General features: G+C 40.3%; 1 protein-coding gene across 2 annotated transcripts; it reads right to left on the reverse strand.

The window, feature by feature from the left end:
- Positions 1 to 8,926: 8,926 nt before the first annotated feature.
- On the reverse strand, positions 8,927 to 10,491 carry BEX4 (brain expressed X-linked 4). Of its 2 annotated transcripts, none has more exons than XM_032849668.1 (3): positions 10,387 to 10,491; positions 9,906 to 9,984; positions 8,927 to 9,522 (listed from the first exon to the last, which is right to left on the reverse strand). In XM_032849668.1, the coding sequence occupies exon 3, from the start codon at positions 9,515 to 9,517 to the stop codon at positions 9,155 to 9,157; it is 363 nt and encodes a 120-aa protein (XP_032705559.1). In that variant the 5' UTR covers positions 9,518 to 9,522; positions 9,906 to 9,984; positions 10,387 to 10,491; the 3' UTR covers positions 8,927 to 9,154. The 2 variants fall into 2 exon arrangements, with proteins under 2 accessions (XP_032705559.1, XP_032705560.1); XM_032849669.1 differs by having other exon boundaries at positions 9,906 to 9,987; positions 10,390 to 10,481.
- Positions 10,492 to 18,375: the final 7,884 nt, after the last annotated feature.

Consider the following 18,375-nt stretch of genomic DNA (forward strand, 5'->3'; position numbering starts at 1 on the left):
GGTGGGCAGGACAGCAAAGGAGAGGCTGTCTGCCTAAAGTTTATTTATTTAAGCCATCTTGACACTGAACATGGGGCTCGAACTCCTGTCCCTGATGTCAAGAGCTGCATACTCCAACTTAGTCACTCAGACAACTTGAATGGAAACTGTTTTGTTTCTTGAACTGACAGGAGGATTTTTTAAATTTATAAGACAAGCAGGAAAGTCATGGGACATACCCTAGATTTCACTCAAGGCACAGAAGAAGAACTGGTGCCAAAGGGCAGGCTTGCATGGGTAGCAGGTGGAAAAAAATGTTTTATTATTGTCTCCTACAAATTCTACTTTGCTACATTGGCAACAATCTTGAGAATATATGTGAGAATAGATTCTAACAGTATTAGACAAAGGTGGGAAGAGACATAATTTTAGCTACTTTTGTCAGTCATCCTTTCAAATCAAGTCTACAGCATTTGTTATCACCTCTGCTTAGAAAACTTTACCCTCAAATATCTGCCTAGATCACTCTCTTAAGTCCTTCACATGTTTCCTCCTGAACCTTCTCTTGTTTTTCCAACAAGAATGCAAGTTCCATGAAGATATATATATATATATTTGCTGTTATACTTAGTGTTGTGATTCCCTGACACTTAGAGCAGCACTAGGTATATGGTACATGTCAAATATTCAGCTGAATTTATCAATATCTGTGCATGTAGCGGAGATTTTAAATTCAATGCGCTATCTCATTCAGCTGGACTCTAATTGTTTGCTCAGTTGGTTGATTGAACTATGGCCTCCTGATAGATCACACTAAAAAAAGTTGGTGTATCAGGAACTGCTAACGAGGTGCCTGGGTGGCTCAGTCAGTTAAACATCTGCCTTCAGCTCAGGTCACGATCCCAGGGTCCTGGGATCCAGCCCCATATCAGGCTCTCTGATCAGTGGGTAGTCTGCTTCTCTCTCTCCCTCTGACCCTACCCATTCTCCAACCCCCCCATTATGCTCTCTCTCTCACAAATAAAAAATAAAATCTTTTTTAAAAAAGGAAATTTCTAGTATGATGTAAATAATCTGAAGAATTATGGAAAAGGAAATGTTGGAATGTGCTTATCATGTATTACTCATCTACTCCCTAACTATGTCTAAAGAGAGGGCTAGAAGATATTATCTTTAACAGGAAATTGAGAAATAAATAGTAAAGGACATTTTGAAAATCTTATAATGGTGATCATCATTAGACTGAGGATGCTGGGAGTGATTCTTAAACTTGACAAAGCCTCTTGGTTTCAGTAGAGATGACAGGATCTCAGGGTAGGATAAACTAAGAAGTTGCATTTAACCACCAAAGACAAGGAAAGCTTAGTTACCTTTACATGTATCAAGAATATCATGGTAGTGAGAGACTGCGGACTCTGAGAGACAAACTGAGGGTTTTGGAGGGGGTGGTAATGGGGGGTAGGGTAAGCCTGGTGGTGGGTGTTGTGGAGGGCATGTATTGCATGGACCACTGGGTGTGGTGCATAAGCAATGAATTCTGGAACACTGAAAAGAAATAAAATGAAAAAAAAAACGAAGGTCATGGTAGACAGAATAGTTTGAATTAGGAATTTTTGTCAGTATCTAACTGATCCTATGAAACTATGGTAGAGAAAGTATACATGTTTAACAAATTCTGTTGCATTTCATCCTAGGTTCATACTTATAGGTTGCTTTTCTCAGACAGCTATGCAGTTGACTGATTTGTGGTCATTGGAATGTGAGCAGAAAACTCCAGCATAATCTCCCATGATCCCTCTCTATTCTTCTTTCTTTCCAGCTGGATGTAAGTACCCAAGGCAATCTTGGAAGTCACATGTTGAAGATGGTGGATGTTCCTGCCATGTTCCTGTCACCTTGCTCCCTGAGTGACAGCATAGAACAGATCACACTCTCTCCCATCTGTATTTCACTGGTAGCTGAGTGAGAAATTTTTAGTTTGCTAAACCTCTGAGGTATGAGAAATATTTTTAAAAGTATTTAGCATATAATAAAAAATAAAAACAAAAATAAAACTACTTAGCCTATGTGATGAACACTGAGTAATGTATAGTATTGTTGAATCACTGTATTCTAAACCTGAAACTTATAAAATACTGTACATTAGTTATACTGAAATTAAAGAAAAATAAAAAACCAAAGAGAAACAGAGAAGGAAAGAAAGAAGAGAAGAAAGATAGAAAGAACGAACCTCCAGAACAATAAACTTAAGCTACTTACATAGAAAAAGTACTTGACATATAAGAATTACCAGGAGAACATAGATAGGTGGCCCACTAAATTACTATTTGGTTTGGGTTACCTTAAAACCCTAAGTATGGCAAACAGAGGGCTGATATGAGCCACTAGATAGTCTGGATTCTCTCTTAATTAACAGACCTGAATCAGTTGAAATACTATTCCCAGAACCCCTTGAGTCAGGCAGGACCTTGCCATAACATCACAAGTATGTACTATGAATATTCATCTTCCTCAAAGGTCTTGCAGCCACAGTTGAATATTATTGATCCTACCTGATAGATGAGAAAGCTGAGACTCATAAAAGTTTTCCAAGATCACATACCTAGTAAATAGCAGACCTGGGATTCTAGCTTGTATTCCATATTCTTAGATGACAAGACTGGTTGTTACAAACTTCTGTCATATGATCCATATACCTAGTCATGTGTTGGTGGAAGTTCATTCAACAATGCTTCTTAATAGGGAGGGATGCCTAGTTCTGGAAGGCATTAATTTGCTGATTTCCAAGTTAGCATAACATAAATAAATGAGAAAATATATTGAGTGACGCAGTTCTTCTTTTCAGATTTGACATACCAACTTTATCATATATTAAAAGGCTTTTTATGTCTAAATATGTCCATGCTACTGTTTATATATTTTTCTATTATTGGGAGATGACCAAACTATTTTATTTATTTGTGGTAAATTGTTCCATCTGGCTATTGATATTTTCCTTTTCAATATCCCAGAAAGAAACTCTATGCCCCTTAGTAGTTACTCCTCATTCCCATTTCCTCCCAGCTACTAGCACTATTCTACTTTTTGTCTCAACAGATTTGTCTATTCTGAATATTTCATATAAATGGAATCACATAATATGTGGCCTTTTGTGTTTGGCTTTCATTTAGAATAATGTTTTCAAGGTTTATCCATGTTGTAGCATTTACCAGGACTTCACTCTTTTTTATGTATATTGAATAATACTCTGTTGTATAAATATACGACATTTTGCTTATTGATTTGTCAGTTGATGGACTTTTGGGTTGCTGGCATTTTTTCACTATTATGAATATTTGTGTACAAGTTTTGTGAACATAGGTTTTCAGTTCTCTTGAGTATATTCTTACAAAGGAGTTGCTAGGTAACATGGTATCTCTATGTATAACTTTTGGAAGAATTGCCAAACTGTTTTCCATGGCAACTGCATGGTTATATATTCCCACCAGCAATGTATGAATGTTACAATTCTCCATATCTTCATCAACACTTCTTATTGATTTTTTTTTAATAATAGCCTTGCTAGTGGATGCAAAATGCCTAGGGGACACAACCGCAGTGGTTCTGCTATTGTCTAACCTTTCTGCAGAAATTGGTCCTCCTGGCTGGTCTACTACTAGATTAGGTTATGCCATTCACTTGGAAATGTTTGACCTAATAGTCAGAACTTATATTTTACATTGTTCTCTACACAGGTCCTGCTGCTTTCCTAATGCAATTCTTGGGCCCTGGTGTCCTTCTCAGTTATCCTTATTAGAAAGGATCTGAATAGGTCATTTACATGAAGCTATACTTGACTAATTGTGAGAGTGTGAGGAACTTCCAAAAATGAGAAAAAGAGAGAAGACATTCTATGTGAAAGATTCACAGAGGGGCACCTGGGTGGCTCAGTGGGTTAAAGCCTCTGCCTTCGGCTCAGGTCATGATCCCGGGATCCTGGGATCGAGCCCTGCATCAGGCTCCCTGCTCAGCGGGGAGCCTGCTTCCTCCTCTCTCTCTGCCTGCCTCTCTGCCTACTTGTGATCTCTGTCTGTCAAATAAATAAACAAAAATTAAAAAAAAAAGATTCACAGAGTTTTCAGCTTCTTTCAGTTTATGGAGACCCCAGGGGCTTTGTCCTTGAGTGCTGTGACAAGATACCTGTTTTCCTGTTTTTCCGTACGAGAAACACTGTCCCTATTTGCACTATTAATATAGCTATTCTTACCAAATTGATCTACAGATTCAAGCCAATCCTAGTAAGAATTCTTGCAGGCTTAAAAAAATGATCAGCTGATTCCAAAGTTTATATGAAAATTCAAGGGACCTAGAATATCCAAAACAATTTTAATAGAGAAGAACAAAGTTGCAGGAGTTTCCCTACCTAGTTTTGATACTTACTATAAGGTGACAGCAGTCAAGATATTTTGATACTGGTGAAAAGATAGACATATAGATCAATAGAGCAGAATAGAAAGTACAAAAGTACCGACATATATATGAATAATTGATTTTTGACAAAAGTACAAAGGCTATAAGAAGGAGAAAGGAAAGTCTTTTCAACCAATGGTGCTGTATTAGTAGAATATCAATATGGAACAAAATGAACACCAGAGTTTACTTCATACCTTACACAAAAATTAACATAAGATGGTTCATAAAACAAAATGAAAAGCCTAAAACTATAAAACTATTAGAGTAAAATATAGGAGAAAGTCTCACAACCTTGGATTAGGCAGCACATTATTTAAATAGAACACAATTATAAAAGGAAAAGTGGATTAAATGGGCTTCATGTAAATTTAAAACTTTTGGTCTTTGAAAGAAACCATTAAGTAAATGAAAAGGCAAACCAAGACTGAGAGAAAAATTTGCAACATATGTATCAAAGAAATTGAATATAGAATTTATAAAGAAATCTTGCAACTTAGTAGTAAGAGGATGAACAACAAAATTTTAAAAATTAGTAAAATATTGGGGTACCTGGGTGGCTCAGTCGGTTCAGTGTCTGCCTTCAGCTCAGGTCATGATCCCAGGGACCTGGGATTAAGCCCCAAGTTGGGCTCCCTGCTCAGCGGGGAGTCTGGTTCTCCCTCTCCCTCTGCACCCCCCCACTCATGCTCACACACTCTCTTTCACATAAATAAAAATCTTAAAAAATATTAGCAAAATATTTGAACAAATTACTTCACAAAAGAAGACATATGAATAATTAATGAGTACATGAAAAGATGCTGAACATCATTAGTCACCAGAGAAATAAAAATTAAAGCTATAAGATAATATACACCTTTTAAGATGGTTAAAATTTCCAACAGACATTTGAGAAGATGCTCAACATCACTCGTCATCAGGGAAATACAAAGCAAAACTACAATGAGCTATCACCTCACACTTGTCAGAATGGCTAATATTAACACAAGAAACAACAGGTGTTGGTGAGGTTTCGGAGAAAGGGGACCCCTCTTGCACTGTTGGTGGGAATGCAAACTGGTGCAGCCACTGTGGAAAACAGCATGGAGGTTCCTCAAAAAGTTAAAAATAGAGCTACCGTATGATCCAGCAATTACACTACTAGGTATTTACCCAAATAATACCAAAAAACACTATTCAAAGGGATATATGGACCCCAATGTTTATAGCAGTCTTATCTAAAATAGTCAAACTATGGAAAGAACCCAAGTGTTCGGTGACTGATGAATATTTGTCAATGCACCAATATTCTGAGGCACAGTTTATGACTTTATTTGTAATAGTAAAAAATGGAAAGTATCTAAGTGTCCGTCAAAAGATGGATGGATAAACATTCACCATATCATGGACTACCACTCAGCAGTAGAAAGGGATATGCTATTACTACATGCAAAATCATTATGTTGAATGAATGAAGCCAGGTAAGAATAAAGGAGAGTACATGCTCTGTGGTTCACTTTATATTATTGCATAAAGCAAAATACAATGACAGAAAGCAGACCAGAGGTTGCTTGAGCATGGGGATGGAAGGAGGGCTGGATTACAAATGGGAAGAAAAATACTTTTGGAGATAATGGAAGTGTTTGGTATTTTCATTGTGGTCATGATTTCATAGACTTAAATATATGTAAAACAGATCAAATTGCATGGTTTAGGTACTTAAAAAATTTTAATTTATACCTTAATAAAGTTAAATAATTACTCACATGTAGGCACAGACTGAAAGAACTGGAAGTGATAACCTGTTTTGGTGTTTTCTCCTTATGATATTTGGCTTGTTTTTGCTTTATTCTTTATAAGTTCATTTTTTTTTCCTTCCTGGCCTCTTTAAAGATTCCTTCAGTGATATCTTGTTTTCTATTACTTGAGGGTGACAACAAATGCTTCTGAACGTCTCTTCTTATAGATCTCCTCTTTCTCTTTTTAATTACTAGGCTTCTATCGCAAGCCTTACTTCAAAATCTATGAAAACATACACATTTTCCTTGAGAAACTAAACAAACATGAACACATAAATGACTGATAAGGATGAATGCATTAATCCTTTTTGTTGTTCCTGGTTGATTCTTTTGTTTCCATATTTCTTTTATTTTTCTTGCCAGCCTCTTTAGGGACATTTCCAACTAATAGATCTCCATCATCACCTTAAAAAGTCAGAATGTACTGCACACCTAGACTGACCCTCCCATGGGATGTGTTAAGTTAATGGACGTGTTCACTAAAATAACTCAGTTCTCGGGATGCCTGGCTGGCTCAATTGGTTAAGCATCTGCCTTCAGCTCAGGTCATGATCCCATGGTCCTGGGATCAGTTCTGCATCGGGCTCCTTACTCAGGGGGAAGCCTGCTTCTTCCTCTGCCTGCCACTCCCCCTGCTTGCTCCCTCTCTCTCTCTGACAAATAAATAGATAAAATCTTAAAAAAAAAAAAGTAACTGAGTTCTCCTTCAATCACTTTCTAATTCCATGACTTACTTTTCCTCCTGGCTATTACTTTCCCCAGAAAGTTCTGTTCTCACCCCTCCACCTCTGCTGAAACATCCAGGAAAGTGTGCTTCCTTGTTTGTCTTCAATCATGTTCTGATCATGGCCCCAAAACTTTACTGCTTGTAGAGAGTTCTGTACTCATACCCCACCATCAGAGAAACTCTCAGGAGAGGGATCTTAATTTGGTTCTTCAACCAATCACATTGTGACCTTGTTCCCAGACACTTACCACTTTCAGAAAGTTCTGACTTCATCATCCCACACCCTCAGAAACACCATGGAGAGGGGATTTATTTCAGTTCTTCAAAAAATCTTATTCTGAACCCCAACATTACTTCTTTTGGAAAATCTGTCCTCATCTCCCACCACCCCCAAAGAAACCTGATGAGGAGGCTTCCATCAGTTCTCCTTCCACCAGTCAAGTTCTGATCTCACTTCCCACCCACAGATTTTTAAAAATTGGGTCTACCTTGGGAAATCTGGGATTGGTGTATGGAAATGTATAGTATTGATTTTCAGAAGGACCAAAAGGCCCTTCATGAACAGCACTCAATCAGCTAGCCTTTATGAAGTGCCTGTGGGTTCACCACCTTGCATTTCCAGATCAGACTCTCCATCATCCCCTTCCTCTAGACAGAAGCTGAATGATCATTCCAGCTCCAAAATATTATAAGGGACACAGGGCTCTCCTTAAATGTTTGCCAATTAAACATGCGGGGATTCTGATGACTGAGGCGTGAACAAGAAATAAACAGTGATTTTGTTAATGTACACCACTGGCAATCAGCACACACATATTTCCAAATCATGCCTTGTGGAGGGGATGTGGTAAGGAGATAAGCACCCTGAACCAGGAACTGTGGTCCCCCCTCTATCACAAACTGGCTATGTGACCTTGGGAAAACCATTTCCCTACCTAGTTTCCTCATCTGTGAAACAAAGTTTGAGGAAGTGATTTTTAAAATTTGTTATTTTTTAAAATAATTTTTACTTAAATTCAACTTAATTAACATATATTATTATTATTAATTTCAGGTGTAGAATTCAGTGACTTATCACTTGTGTACACCACCTAGGGCTCATTCCATCAAGTGCCCTCCTTAATGCTTATCACCCAGTTACCCCATCCTCCCACCCACCTCCCCTCCAGCAACCCTCAGTTTATTCTGTAGAGTAAGGAATCTTATGGTTTTGCCTCCGTTTTCATCTTTTCCTTCCCTTCCTATATGTTCATGTTTCGTTCCTTAAATTCTACATATGAGTGAAATCATATGGTATTTGCCTTTTTCTGACTTATTTTACTTAGCATAAAACCTCTAGTTCCATCCATGTCATTGCAAATGGCAAGATTTCATTCTTTTCTTTTTTTAAAAAAAGGTTTTATTAGAGAGCACAAACAGGGGAGAGGGAAAAGCAGGTTCCTTGCTGAGTGGGGAGCCCCACTTGTGGTTTGATCCCAGAAATCTGGGATCATGACCTGAGCCAAAGGCAGATGCCCAACCAACTTGAGCCACCCAGGTGCCCCAACATTTCATTCTTTTTCATGGCTGAGTAATATTCCATCACAATGTGTGGGGTGCATACACCCCCCCACATTTTTTTTATCCACAGACACATACATACATACATAAAACAGTGGTCTCAGATTAAAGGTGTACATTAGATTTACCTGGAAAGTTTGTTAAAAATGGAGATTGTGGAGTGCCCATCTGTGGGTCTGGAGGATAGATATTTTACATACTTAAAAAGCCCCCTTCCCAAGGTGTTTTTATGCCGGTGGTGGACTCATACTCCTTGAAAAACAGTAGGGCATACATTCTTAAAATGCTATCAAATGTTGAGTTATGAGTTATCCTTGCTCATGGGATGAGAACAACAACAAGAGAAAACAAAGACTAGAGATCTTGAGTCCAGGTAGCTAGAAGAGGAAAAGGAGTATTAAAAAATAAAAACTAGGGTGAAAGTGGAAGATTGCTTTTTAAACTGCTTTATTAATTTCACTTTATGAAAGGAATAGTTTTTCCTAAAACTGAGTGAAATTGCCCTACTGGGCAGAAAATTTTACACTAGAGACAAAACAATATTTAATTACAAACTGGTAAGTGGAAACACCAAAAGCTTTACAGAAAAAGTAAATCACAAAACTACAAGCTTGTAGAGCCCAGGCCACATTAACAACCTTGGAGAAAACCTTAGGTTTCAAGGTATAAGGCAAAAGTCATAATGATTATCAGGTTCAGGAGTCTGGAAGCGCTTATGATGTCTCATTTGCTGCTCCTTAGTCTTTCTCTTGACCTCCATCATCTGCCCTACAAACTTTTCCTCCTCACGTCCCACTTCATTGTGATCAGTATGCCTGCTAGGTATGGCCCACCGAAAATTAGGGACAAGTCGTCTCATTCGCCCCAGCCTGACATTTCTTCCATGCTTCTGGCCTTCACCCCCTTTCGAATTGCGTGATTCCTCTTCATTCTGCACGGGGCCCTGTTCCTCTCCTTCGTTTTCCTGCTGGGCATTTTCCATATTGACATTTTTCACCGCTTGTTTCTGTTTGGACGCCATTGCTCCTAGGAATTAAGAGACCAGAAAAAGCGCTATTATGGGGGGTGGGGGTGGGACGATCAGCACCGAGGACAGAGGCCCTACTACGCACCTTTCAAAATTCAGAGCCCTGGATTTCAAAGGCTTTTTAAACTTTTACTCTCCCACCGGAGAGGCTCCTTGCACTCTTCAGGGGGATCCCGGTCCGAGCACTTCCCCGCTCCCTCCCTGTCGCTCCTCCCCCCTCCCCACCAAAGCCCACCATTTTCTCTGTGGATCCCTGCCCAGGCCTCTGCAAGGCATCAAGATGGAGGACGGGCTGGGCGGGGGGCGCGGGGGAGGAGGGAATCTGGGGTCTCAGGGCTTTCCATACGTTCCCCCCGCCCCCCACACTGTCCCCGGCACCGACCTGGGCCTATCCTTGCAGTCTCCTCCTCCTCCCGATTCTCGCCAAAGAGTGCGCCGCCGCGACACTTAGACGTGCACACCTGCAGAGGGCCGGGGTGGGGGCAGCGGGGGCTGCTGCAGTCTAGCGCTCCCCGCCGACCCGACGCTACCCAGCTCCGCCCAGACCCGCCACGGCCGCCTCGCCCCCACACCCAGCCGCCCCATCCCCAGTGCTGACCACCATTTTCTACACCAAGAAGGACGGGGGCGGGGCGGGGCGGGGGTGCAAGAGGCAGGTGTTTCCGAAGGGTCGTCGCCTCACCGGCGTCCAACCCTCGGCCTACCGTTTTCTGCGGCCAAACACGGGCTGCGGGGCGGCGTGAGCGCTGCGGTCCTTGCGCCGCTTCGCTCCGGGGCACCGGCCCCCCAGCAGGGCTCGGCGGGCCGCGTGGGCTCTCCCACACCCAGACCAGGGAACGCTCCCCCTCCTCCCGGTCCCTTACCTACTTCCCCTCCGCGTCTGACTCTTCGGGACCGCTTCTGGCCCGCACGCCAGCACGGCCACCGGGTGTAGACACCGAGAAGTGAGGGAGCGAAAGCCGGCTCTGACGCTACAGCGAGGCGCGCGAGTCAGCGTTGGCGGCTCACGTGAGGCCTTCGTCACCGCGAGTGGCACCGCCCTCATTCCGTGCCGGGTTCTGCTCGCCAGGTGGCGCGCAGCCAGTTGGGCAGCGCAGCTCTCCTCTGCTGTTGGGTCCTTTTAATTTTATTCATTTATTTGCCAGAGGGGAAAAAAAAAAGTGCCCAAGCAGGGGGAGCTGCAGGCAGAAGGAGAAGCAGGCTCCTCGCAGAGCAAGGAGTCCCATGCGAAACTGGATCCCAGAACCCTGGGATCATGACCTGAGCCAAGGCAGACGCTAAAGGGACTGAACCACCTAGGATTCCCGAGCCGGGTCCTTCTTAACAGCACCTGACTGGGCTCTGTGGCTCTCCCTTCTTTGTATATTCCTGGGCCTTTCTGTGCCTGCTTGGGAAAGACATTATCTTCTCAGGGGCCTACTAGCCCTTCCCAGTTCTTCCCTGGGGACTTGCCTCTTCCTCTCTTATGCTCCTGGGATACATCCCTATCAACTCCAGGAGGACAGGGCAAATTTAAGCAGGTGCAGAAAACTCAGTGGTGAAGATAATCACATTTTAGTGCAATATTAAAAAAAATTAATGCAAGGACATCTATGAGCAAGATGTCCCATCCACCCTGCTGCCAACCTGTGTTCCTCTCGGCTACCAACGCTCACTATTTTCTCTATACCAAATGTGTATGTGGGGTGGGGGGACAAGAAAGGATATGGAATTTTTTCTAATTCTTCTTAATATCTTTTTCTTTTGTTCCTTTTTAGTAGAATTGCGTTCTCTTTATAGTTTACATGAACTTTAACTTTTGTTATGGAAAATTTCAAACATATGCAAAAATAAAATGGTATAATGAAAGCCACTGTACTCATCACCTATCTGTGAAAGTTAACTCATTGCCAGTATTATTTCATGTATCTCCCTACCCACTTTCTACTCTTAGAAACTATTTTTGAAGCAAATCCCTGTCCTAATATTATTTTGTGTGTATTTTCAAAGTACATGTCTATAAGGACTCTCATGTACTTAATTATATAATTTATATATAATATAATATGTATATTTATATCACAATAGCATTTTTACACCTAACAGTTAATAATTCCTTAATACTGTTTTATGTCTGGGGTGTCTGGGTGGCTCAGTTGGTTAAGCGTCTGCCTTGGGCTCAGGTCATGATCCCAGAGTCCTGGGATTGAGCCCGGAGTTGGGCTCCCTGCTCAGTGGGGAGTCTGCTTCTCCCTCTTCCTCTGCCTCTCCCCCTGCTTGTGCTCTCTCCATCTCCCTCTCAAATGAATAAATAAAATCTTTAAAAAATACTATTTTATGTCCAACCCATGTTCAAATTCTCAATTCTGTCATAGTTTTTTAAAAATTTGTTATTTATTTTTAAATTGTAAGACTTAAAAAAAGGTTTATTATTTATTTATTTATTTATTTGACAGAAAGAAAGACAGCAAGCAGGGGGAGCAGGAGAAGGAGAAGAAGGCTCCCCACTGAGCAGGGAGCGGGATATGGGGCTCTATCTCAGGACCCTAAGATCATGACCTAAACCCAAGGCAGACGCTTAACCAACTGAGCCACCCAGGCACCCCGTCATAGCTTTTTGTTTTAAAAAAAATTTATTTATTTATTTGACACAGAGAGAGAGAGATCACAAGTAGGCAGAGAGGCAGGCAGAGAGAGAGGGGGGAAGCAGGCTCCCTGCTGAGCAGAGAGGCACACGCGGGCCTCGATCCCAGGACCCTGAGATCATGACCTGAGCCGAAGGCAGAGGCTTAACTCACTGAGCCACCCAGGTGCCCCCATTATAGCTTTTTTAAAAAATAGTTTGGATCATGTTCTAAATAAGACCTAATATGTATTTCTGCTTTCAAGATACTCTTTTTGTCTTTGACTTTGACAATTTGACTATAATGGGTCTTGGTGAGTGTATTCTGCAAGTTCATATCTGATGTTGAAACTTTCTATTGTATTTTTAATTTCAGCTACTGTACTTTTTAGCTCCAGAATTTTTGTTAGTACTTTTAATAATTTCTTCCTGTTTATTCATTTTCTCTATTTGGTAAGCCATTATTCTCCTGGTTTATTTTACTTCTTTGTCTGTGGTTTCCTTTAACTTTTTGAGCATATTAAAGACAGTTGACTTAAAATCTTTCCTTAGTAAGTCCACCTTGCTCAGGGACAGTTTCTACTAATTCCGTTTTTGCTGTGACTAGGCCATACTTTCTTTGCATGTTTTACAATTTTTGCTGTTGATACTGGACATTTTGAATATTATGATGTGGCACCTCTGGGAGTCATATTCTTCCCTCTCCTCAGGATTTGTTTCTGGCTGTTGTGGGCTGATGTTTGTTTGTTTAGTGACCTTTCTAAATTGTTTTTGTGAAATTTGTATTCTTTTGTTATGTGTACCACTGAAGTCTATTGCCTTAGCTTAGTGATTAGCTGGTGTTTTGACAGTTACCTTAAATAACCTGGAGCCAGTAAAAGAAAAAAAAGAAGAAACACTCTCACTCTTTGCAGATTGGTCTGTGCTGGGGGACTCATTCACTGCTTGTAGAGGGTTTTCAACCCTCCATTAGCTTTCACTTCCTACTTGCACAGAGTCTGAAGGCCAGCCAGAGGTGAAATGCCTCCTCAGGCCTTGGAAGCACTTGCATCCCATCCTGGGCATATGTGTCGTCTTCTCAGTCTCCCGGTATATTGGGGAACTTTTAAAAGCAGTTTTTCTCCCACGTATCTCCTTTTCCAGCCTCTTCCTCTCATTCTATTTATTGTTTGTCCTCAGTACTGTCCTTTGCCCCAGGCTGCTATGACTAATATCCAGGCCTTTAAATGCTTTTGACAAAAGGCACTCCACTCCTGGGAAGTTTCTAAGGCAAAATAGAGAGAAAATTGTGCCCTCTATGAGAAGGAGCTGGCAGATGGTAGAGACCCACAGACACAATTCTTTGAGAATAAGGTCTGTAATATTTCTTCTGGTACTAGCAACCTTCACTAACTGATCTAGGGTGTTGGGGATGGTGGGCTGGCAACTTAAAATGCCATGGCACTCTCTTACTGCAATCCAGGAGCTTCTCTCTTCAACTAGTTTTCCTTTTGTTGTTGCTTGTAAGTTTTTATTAGATTCCAGAGTCCTGCAAAAGTTGATTCTCACCATTTTTGGCATGGAAACTTTGAGTTCCTTACTCTGCCATTTTTCGTGGTCTTCTCTCTTTATATTTTTCAATTCTCTACAATGTCGTTATATTTTTCAATTCTCTACAATGTAATGGCAGTATACAATTACTTTAAAAAATTATCCTCTCTAAGGGCACCTGGGTGGCTCAGTCGGCTAAATGTCCAACTCTTGGTATCAGCTCAGGTCATGATCTCATTGGTTGTAGGATCAAGCCCCATTTCTGTCTCTGTGCTCAGTGGGGAGTCTGCTTGATGATTCTCTCCCTTTGCCCTTTCCCCCACTCATGCACTTACTGAAGACTCTTATGTTGGGATCTCTTTGGTTCCCATTTTTGGCCACCTTCCCCTTTCATGCCATGATCTCTTCTTTAGCAGCCATCTCATCTATACATATATCTTCAATCGCCATCCACCCATATATGATTCCTGCATTTTCCTCTCTAGCTCAGTCTTTGATATAAATATCTTGCTACATTCTTAACATTTCCACTGGGGTATGCAAAGGTATAGAGAAATCAAGATGGCCCATTATGTTCCCTCCAAAAAAGATCCATTATGTGTTGCCCATTCCAGTTAACATTACTACCTATCACACAGATGATCAGGCAAGTCATCTGCGAATCCCACTAACACTTCCCTTTTGTACCCCTGCTACCCAATTTTCATATTTTTCATGAGTTCCTCTCTGTGTTCATTCATGAACATCTTCTTTCATCTGGTAGAGAGAGAAATATTGCTGTATCAGGGGAGAAGGGGGATAATTACACAATCACAGTCCTCGATGGGTTATCATTGCAAAGAAAAGGGGCTGCGTTAGTAAGATTTGTCACATGGGAGGAAGTAGAGAGCATAGTTGCTGATGTGGGTAACTTGGTAGGTTTGTTGGTCAGAACATATAGACAATTTCTTCTGTGATGGCATCTACTTTTCTAAAGAAAGCAGAAGCCTAAGGAGTACTTGAGAATGTTGAGGTATGAGACAGTGTTGAAGGTTTGTCCAGAGAATAGGTGTTGTGCCATAGTGGTCTCAGATATTGAGAAAGTATATTGACTGTGAAAATATGGTAAGGGGCACCTGGGTGGCTCAGTTGTTGGGCATCTGCCTTCAGCTCCAATGGTGATCCCAGGGTCCTGGGATGGAGCCCCGAGCCCACATCGGGCTCTCTGCTTGGCAGTGGGCATGCTTCTCTCTCTCCCACTCCCCTTGATTGTATTCCCTTTCTTGCTGCTTCTTTCTCACTGTCAAATAAATTAATAAATAAAGTCTTCTAAAAAATATGGTAAGATTACTAACCAAGTCTGAGTACTGCTCCTTATCCTGCATTAGCTTCTCTTCAACCTTAACTCCCACAGTTCTCCTACTTTTTCCACCAGGTTCCAGCTACACGGTTTTTTGTTGTTTTTTTTTTTTTCATCCTTTTCAGGAACAAATCATGCTCTCTCCCACTTCAAAGTCTGCTGTTCCGTAGTCTAACTTCAAAAGATTTTTATACACACAGAGCTCTTTCTTGTCCTCTAGTTCTCAGATGAAAAGTCATGTCCATAACATGGCCTTCTCTAGTGATAGGCACGGTACAACTCCAGGGATCATGGTGCATATTGTAGTCTAACAACATGATGGTCTTTCAAGTTGTTACACTGGATGGCATTGGACATCCTTCACTGCCCTTTCCGTAAATGTAATTTTCTATCCCATTTCCCTTTCTTATTTTCTTCGTGGCACTCTTCACCCACTGAAATTACATTGGTTATTGTTTATTTTATATGTCCAAAAGAGAATATAAGCCCCTTAAGGGGAAGGGTCTTTCCTCTCTTGTTGCCTAGCAGCCAGCCTGGTAGGCAAAGAGTAAACACTCAATAAACAAGCGCTGCATGTATGGATTGTTATCTACCAAATACACCAGAACAGAAATAGGTACTTAAAGTTGAATGGCAAAACCATTGATGTTGGAGTCTAAGATCGCAGTATGCAAAATATTTAAAGAATTCTTGGACAGGATGTATTTAACAGTTTTAAAAATAGAGTAAACATCAGAATCTACCAGGGAAATTGTTCAAAATACAGATTCCTGATCCTCAAACCTCAGGGAAAGGATTCAGCAGGTCTGGGGTGAGGTCTCAGAAGTTGCACTTTTAACAAGATCCAGGTGACTCTATTAAAGGTAGCCTGCAGCTCATGCTTAGACCAAAACACACCTTTAAAAATGGTGTTTTCCTAGGGAAAATTGCTTCTATACCATTAATCTGTTATCTCTCATGCAGAGTTCTGATATTTTGAGTACTGGAGTATTTAGTGGGAAATCAACCACCTAGGACCTCAGATTGCTTTTCCAGGTGGGATCTCATTTAACTTTTGATAAACAATCCGGGTCCATTGGACCCAATTTTTGCTTTGAGCTTTTCAAACTATTTGTAAGGATTGCTTTTTTATGATTTCTACTCTTTCTTAGAAGTCTTCCAAAGAATAAGGGGAAAATTCATATCTTATTTTTACATAGAATAAGCCCATACTGTCTTGCACACACCACATGGGAGAACTGGGCCTTTTTGTAAAATTAATAGGTGGGATCTCATTGATTTTAATTTTCCCGTATCTTAAAAACACTTTGCTATTCATCATCCTAAGAATTATTTCATATTTAGTTAATTGTTCCTAACTCCACTAAAAAGACTAAAAAAAATAAGAGAAAAAAAGCAAGAATGATGGAATAGCTTTTATCATTTACTACACTGTCCAAAGTATTACAGCATCTTTCAAAAACATATAGAAGAAATTAAGAAATTAAATTGATCTTTGCATTTATTTAATCCAGCTTTTACTGAGATTTTTTTTTCATTTTTTCTTCACATACTGGCAAAGAAAAGTAAATTGACAGAGGAATTCATTTTATAATTAGATCAGAAAACGGAAGTACAGTGACAACAATACTCTAGATGTCATTATTGATAGTGAAATTGATATCTCAAACTATGAGTATTTAAATGTTGATATCTTAATTGAATTTTTTTCCAACCCAAAAGTCAATTGATGAATAGTGTATTTCTAAGGACCAAAATGATAAATGGTGTTCTTAGTTTGTCACTTGTCATACAATATGTTACAAAAAGAAGTAGGGACACTCCAATTTGCTTAAATGATATTGACAATTTTCTGTCATCTTTTATGATATTGGATATTTAATATATGTCTAGTATTTAATCAGTAACTTTTCTAAGTGAACAAATGCTGAATTCAGGTGAGAAGAAGGAAACAGGTCATGTAGAAATGAAAAAAAATCATTGGACTGGTCATTCTAATTGGTGTTTATCAATCTGAAAATGAAAATATTTTGCAATTATGGAACAAAGAAGATGGCCATCCTCCCTTCAACAAAATTATGAGCTGTCAGTGTTTTGAAAAGTTGTTTGTTTTGGTGACATAAGTACAAGAAGAACTAGAAATAAGATAGGGCAGAATTTATTGGGGATACAAGTGAGCAAGAAGTGAGAAATCAATACCTACAGATGGATATATTCCAGGTTCAGGCATGAGAATTGGTGAGGAGTGAGCTGTTCATTCACACAGCTGTTCAAAGGATGATGTCCTTTTTGAGTACACACACTTTCAATGCTAGGAAAATGAGGAATATAATTTTAGTTTGATATATTTAAGTTCTTGTTAAATTATCTGGTTTAGTTGTCCTTATCTCTTTATTTTTACTTCTGTGAATTATTTATAAAGTCGTTTAAAACACAAAACAGCAAATGGGAATTTTTTACACAGGTGTGATTTGGTCCTGGTATTCTAAGGCTTAATATCTTTAATACTCCTGAGTGGCTGGGAGAACTTAGTATTTTTATTTTAACGGATGAAGCTGGTGTAAGGGAAGTTGTGGAATTATTCTTAGAAAATATACTGTAAGCCCTAAGGAGTGATTGTGGAAGCAGCCAAAACGTCAACAGCGTTCCTGTTCTAGGGCTGTTGAATGCAAAAGTCCGATAAGAGCAGGATCCCACGATCCCCAGGGGCAGAGCACAAGTTAGGAGCTATGAAAGAATGTAACCCTCAATCCCCCTTTTCTGTACCTAGTGACTGCTAACCCAAATATCCTGCTCCTTCCTTGTCCCATGACTGACTCCCTGCGTACCTAGGAGCCAGGGAGAATGCAAGTCTGCTTCCAGAGATATTTGCCATCCTTTGTACTTCCTTCCCATGCTTTGGGGGCACCTGTCCTTGATTTTTTTATTAAAAAAATAAAATAAAATAAAAGGTATGTGCAGGTTCAGCTGCTGCTGCTGTCTCTTGCAGAGGCAGCCCTGCACAGCCGCTCAGTTTGGTGTCTGAGAACTTTATTTCGGTGCGCCAGGACAGAAGTGACCACTCCAAAGTGTCTTCATGATAGGACCTCCTGATTCTCATTTCAGTGTTCTGTTTAGCCAAGTCAATATTCACACTTGTGCTTCCTTATCATCTTCCATGTCTCCAGATTGAAGTTCACAAACTTTTCTCATGTTACTGTAGAAGTCAAAATAAGACAATTGAAAAGCTTATGTAATAGAAGGGTAGGGGAAGATTTTCTTCCCCTGAGACTCAACTGGAGGATCATTCAACTGAATGGAAATGATGGAATGATGCTCTTTCTCCAGGGCTCTATCAGGCAGCAAATCCTATCATAATAAATTGGTATGAACACTCATGTG

Source organism: Lontra canadensis, unplaced genomic scaffold (genome assembly GCF_010015895.1).
Source record: "Lontra canadensis isolate GAN:19392208 unplaced genomic scaffold, GSC_riverotter_1.0 scaffold238, whole genome shotgun sequence".
Taxonomy (NCBI): Eukaryota; Metazoa; Chordata; class Mammalia; order Carnivora; family Mustelidae; genus Lontra; species Lontra canadensis.

Excerpts from the sequence above, each read along its gene's own strand:
- BEX4 (XM_032849668.1), bottom strand. The coding sequence starts at position 9,517 with ATGGCGTCCAAACAGAAACAAGCGGTGAAAAATGTCAATATGGAAAAT.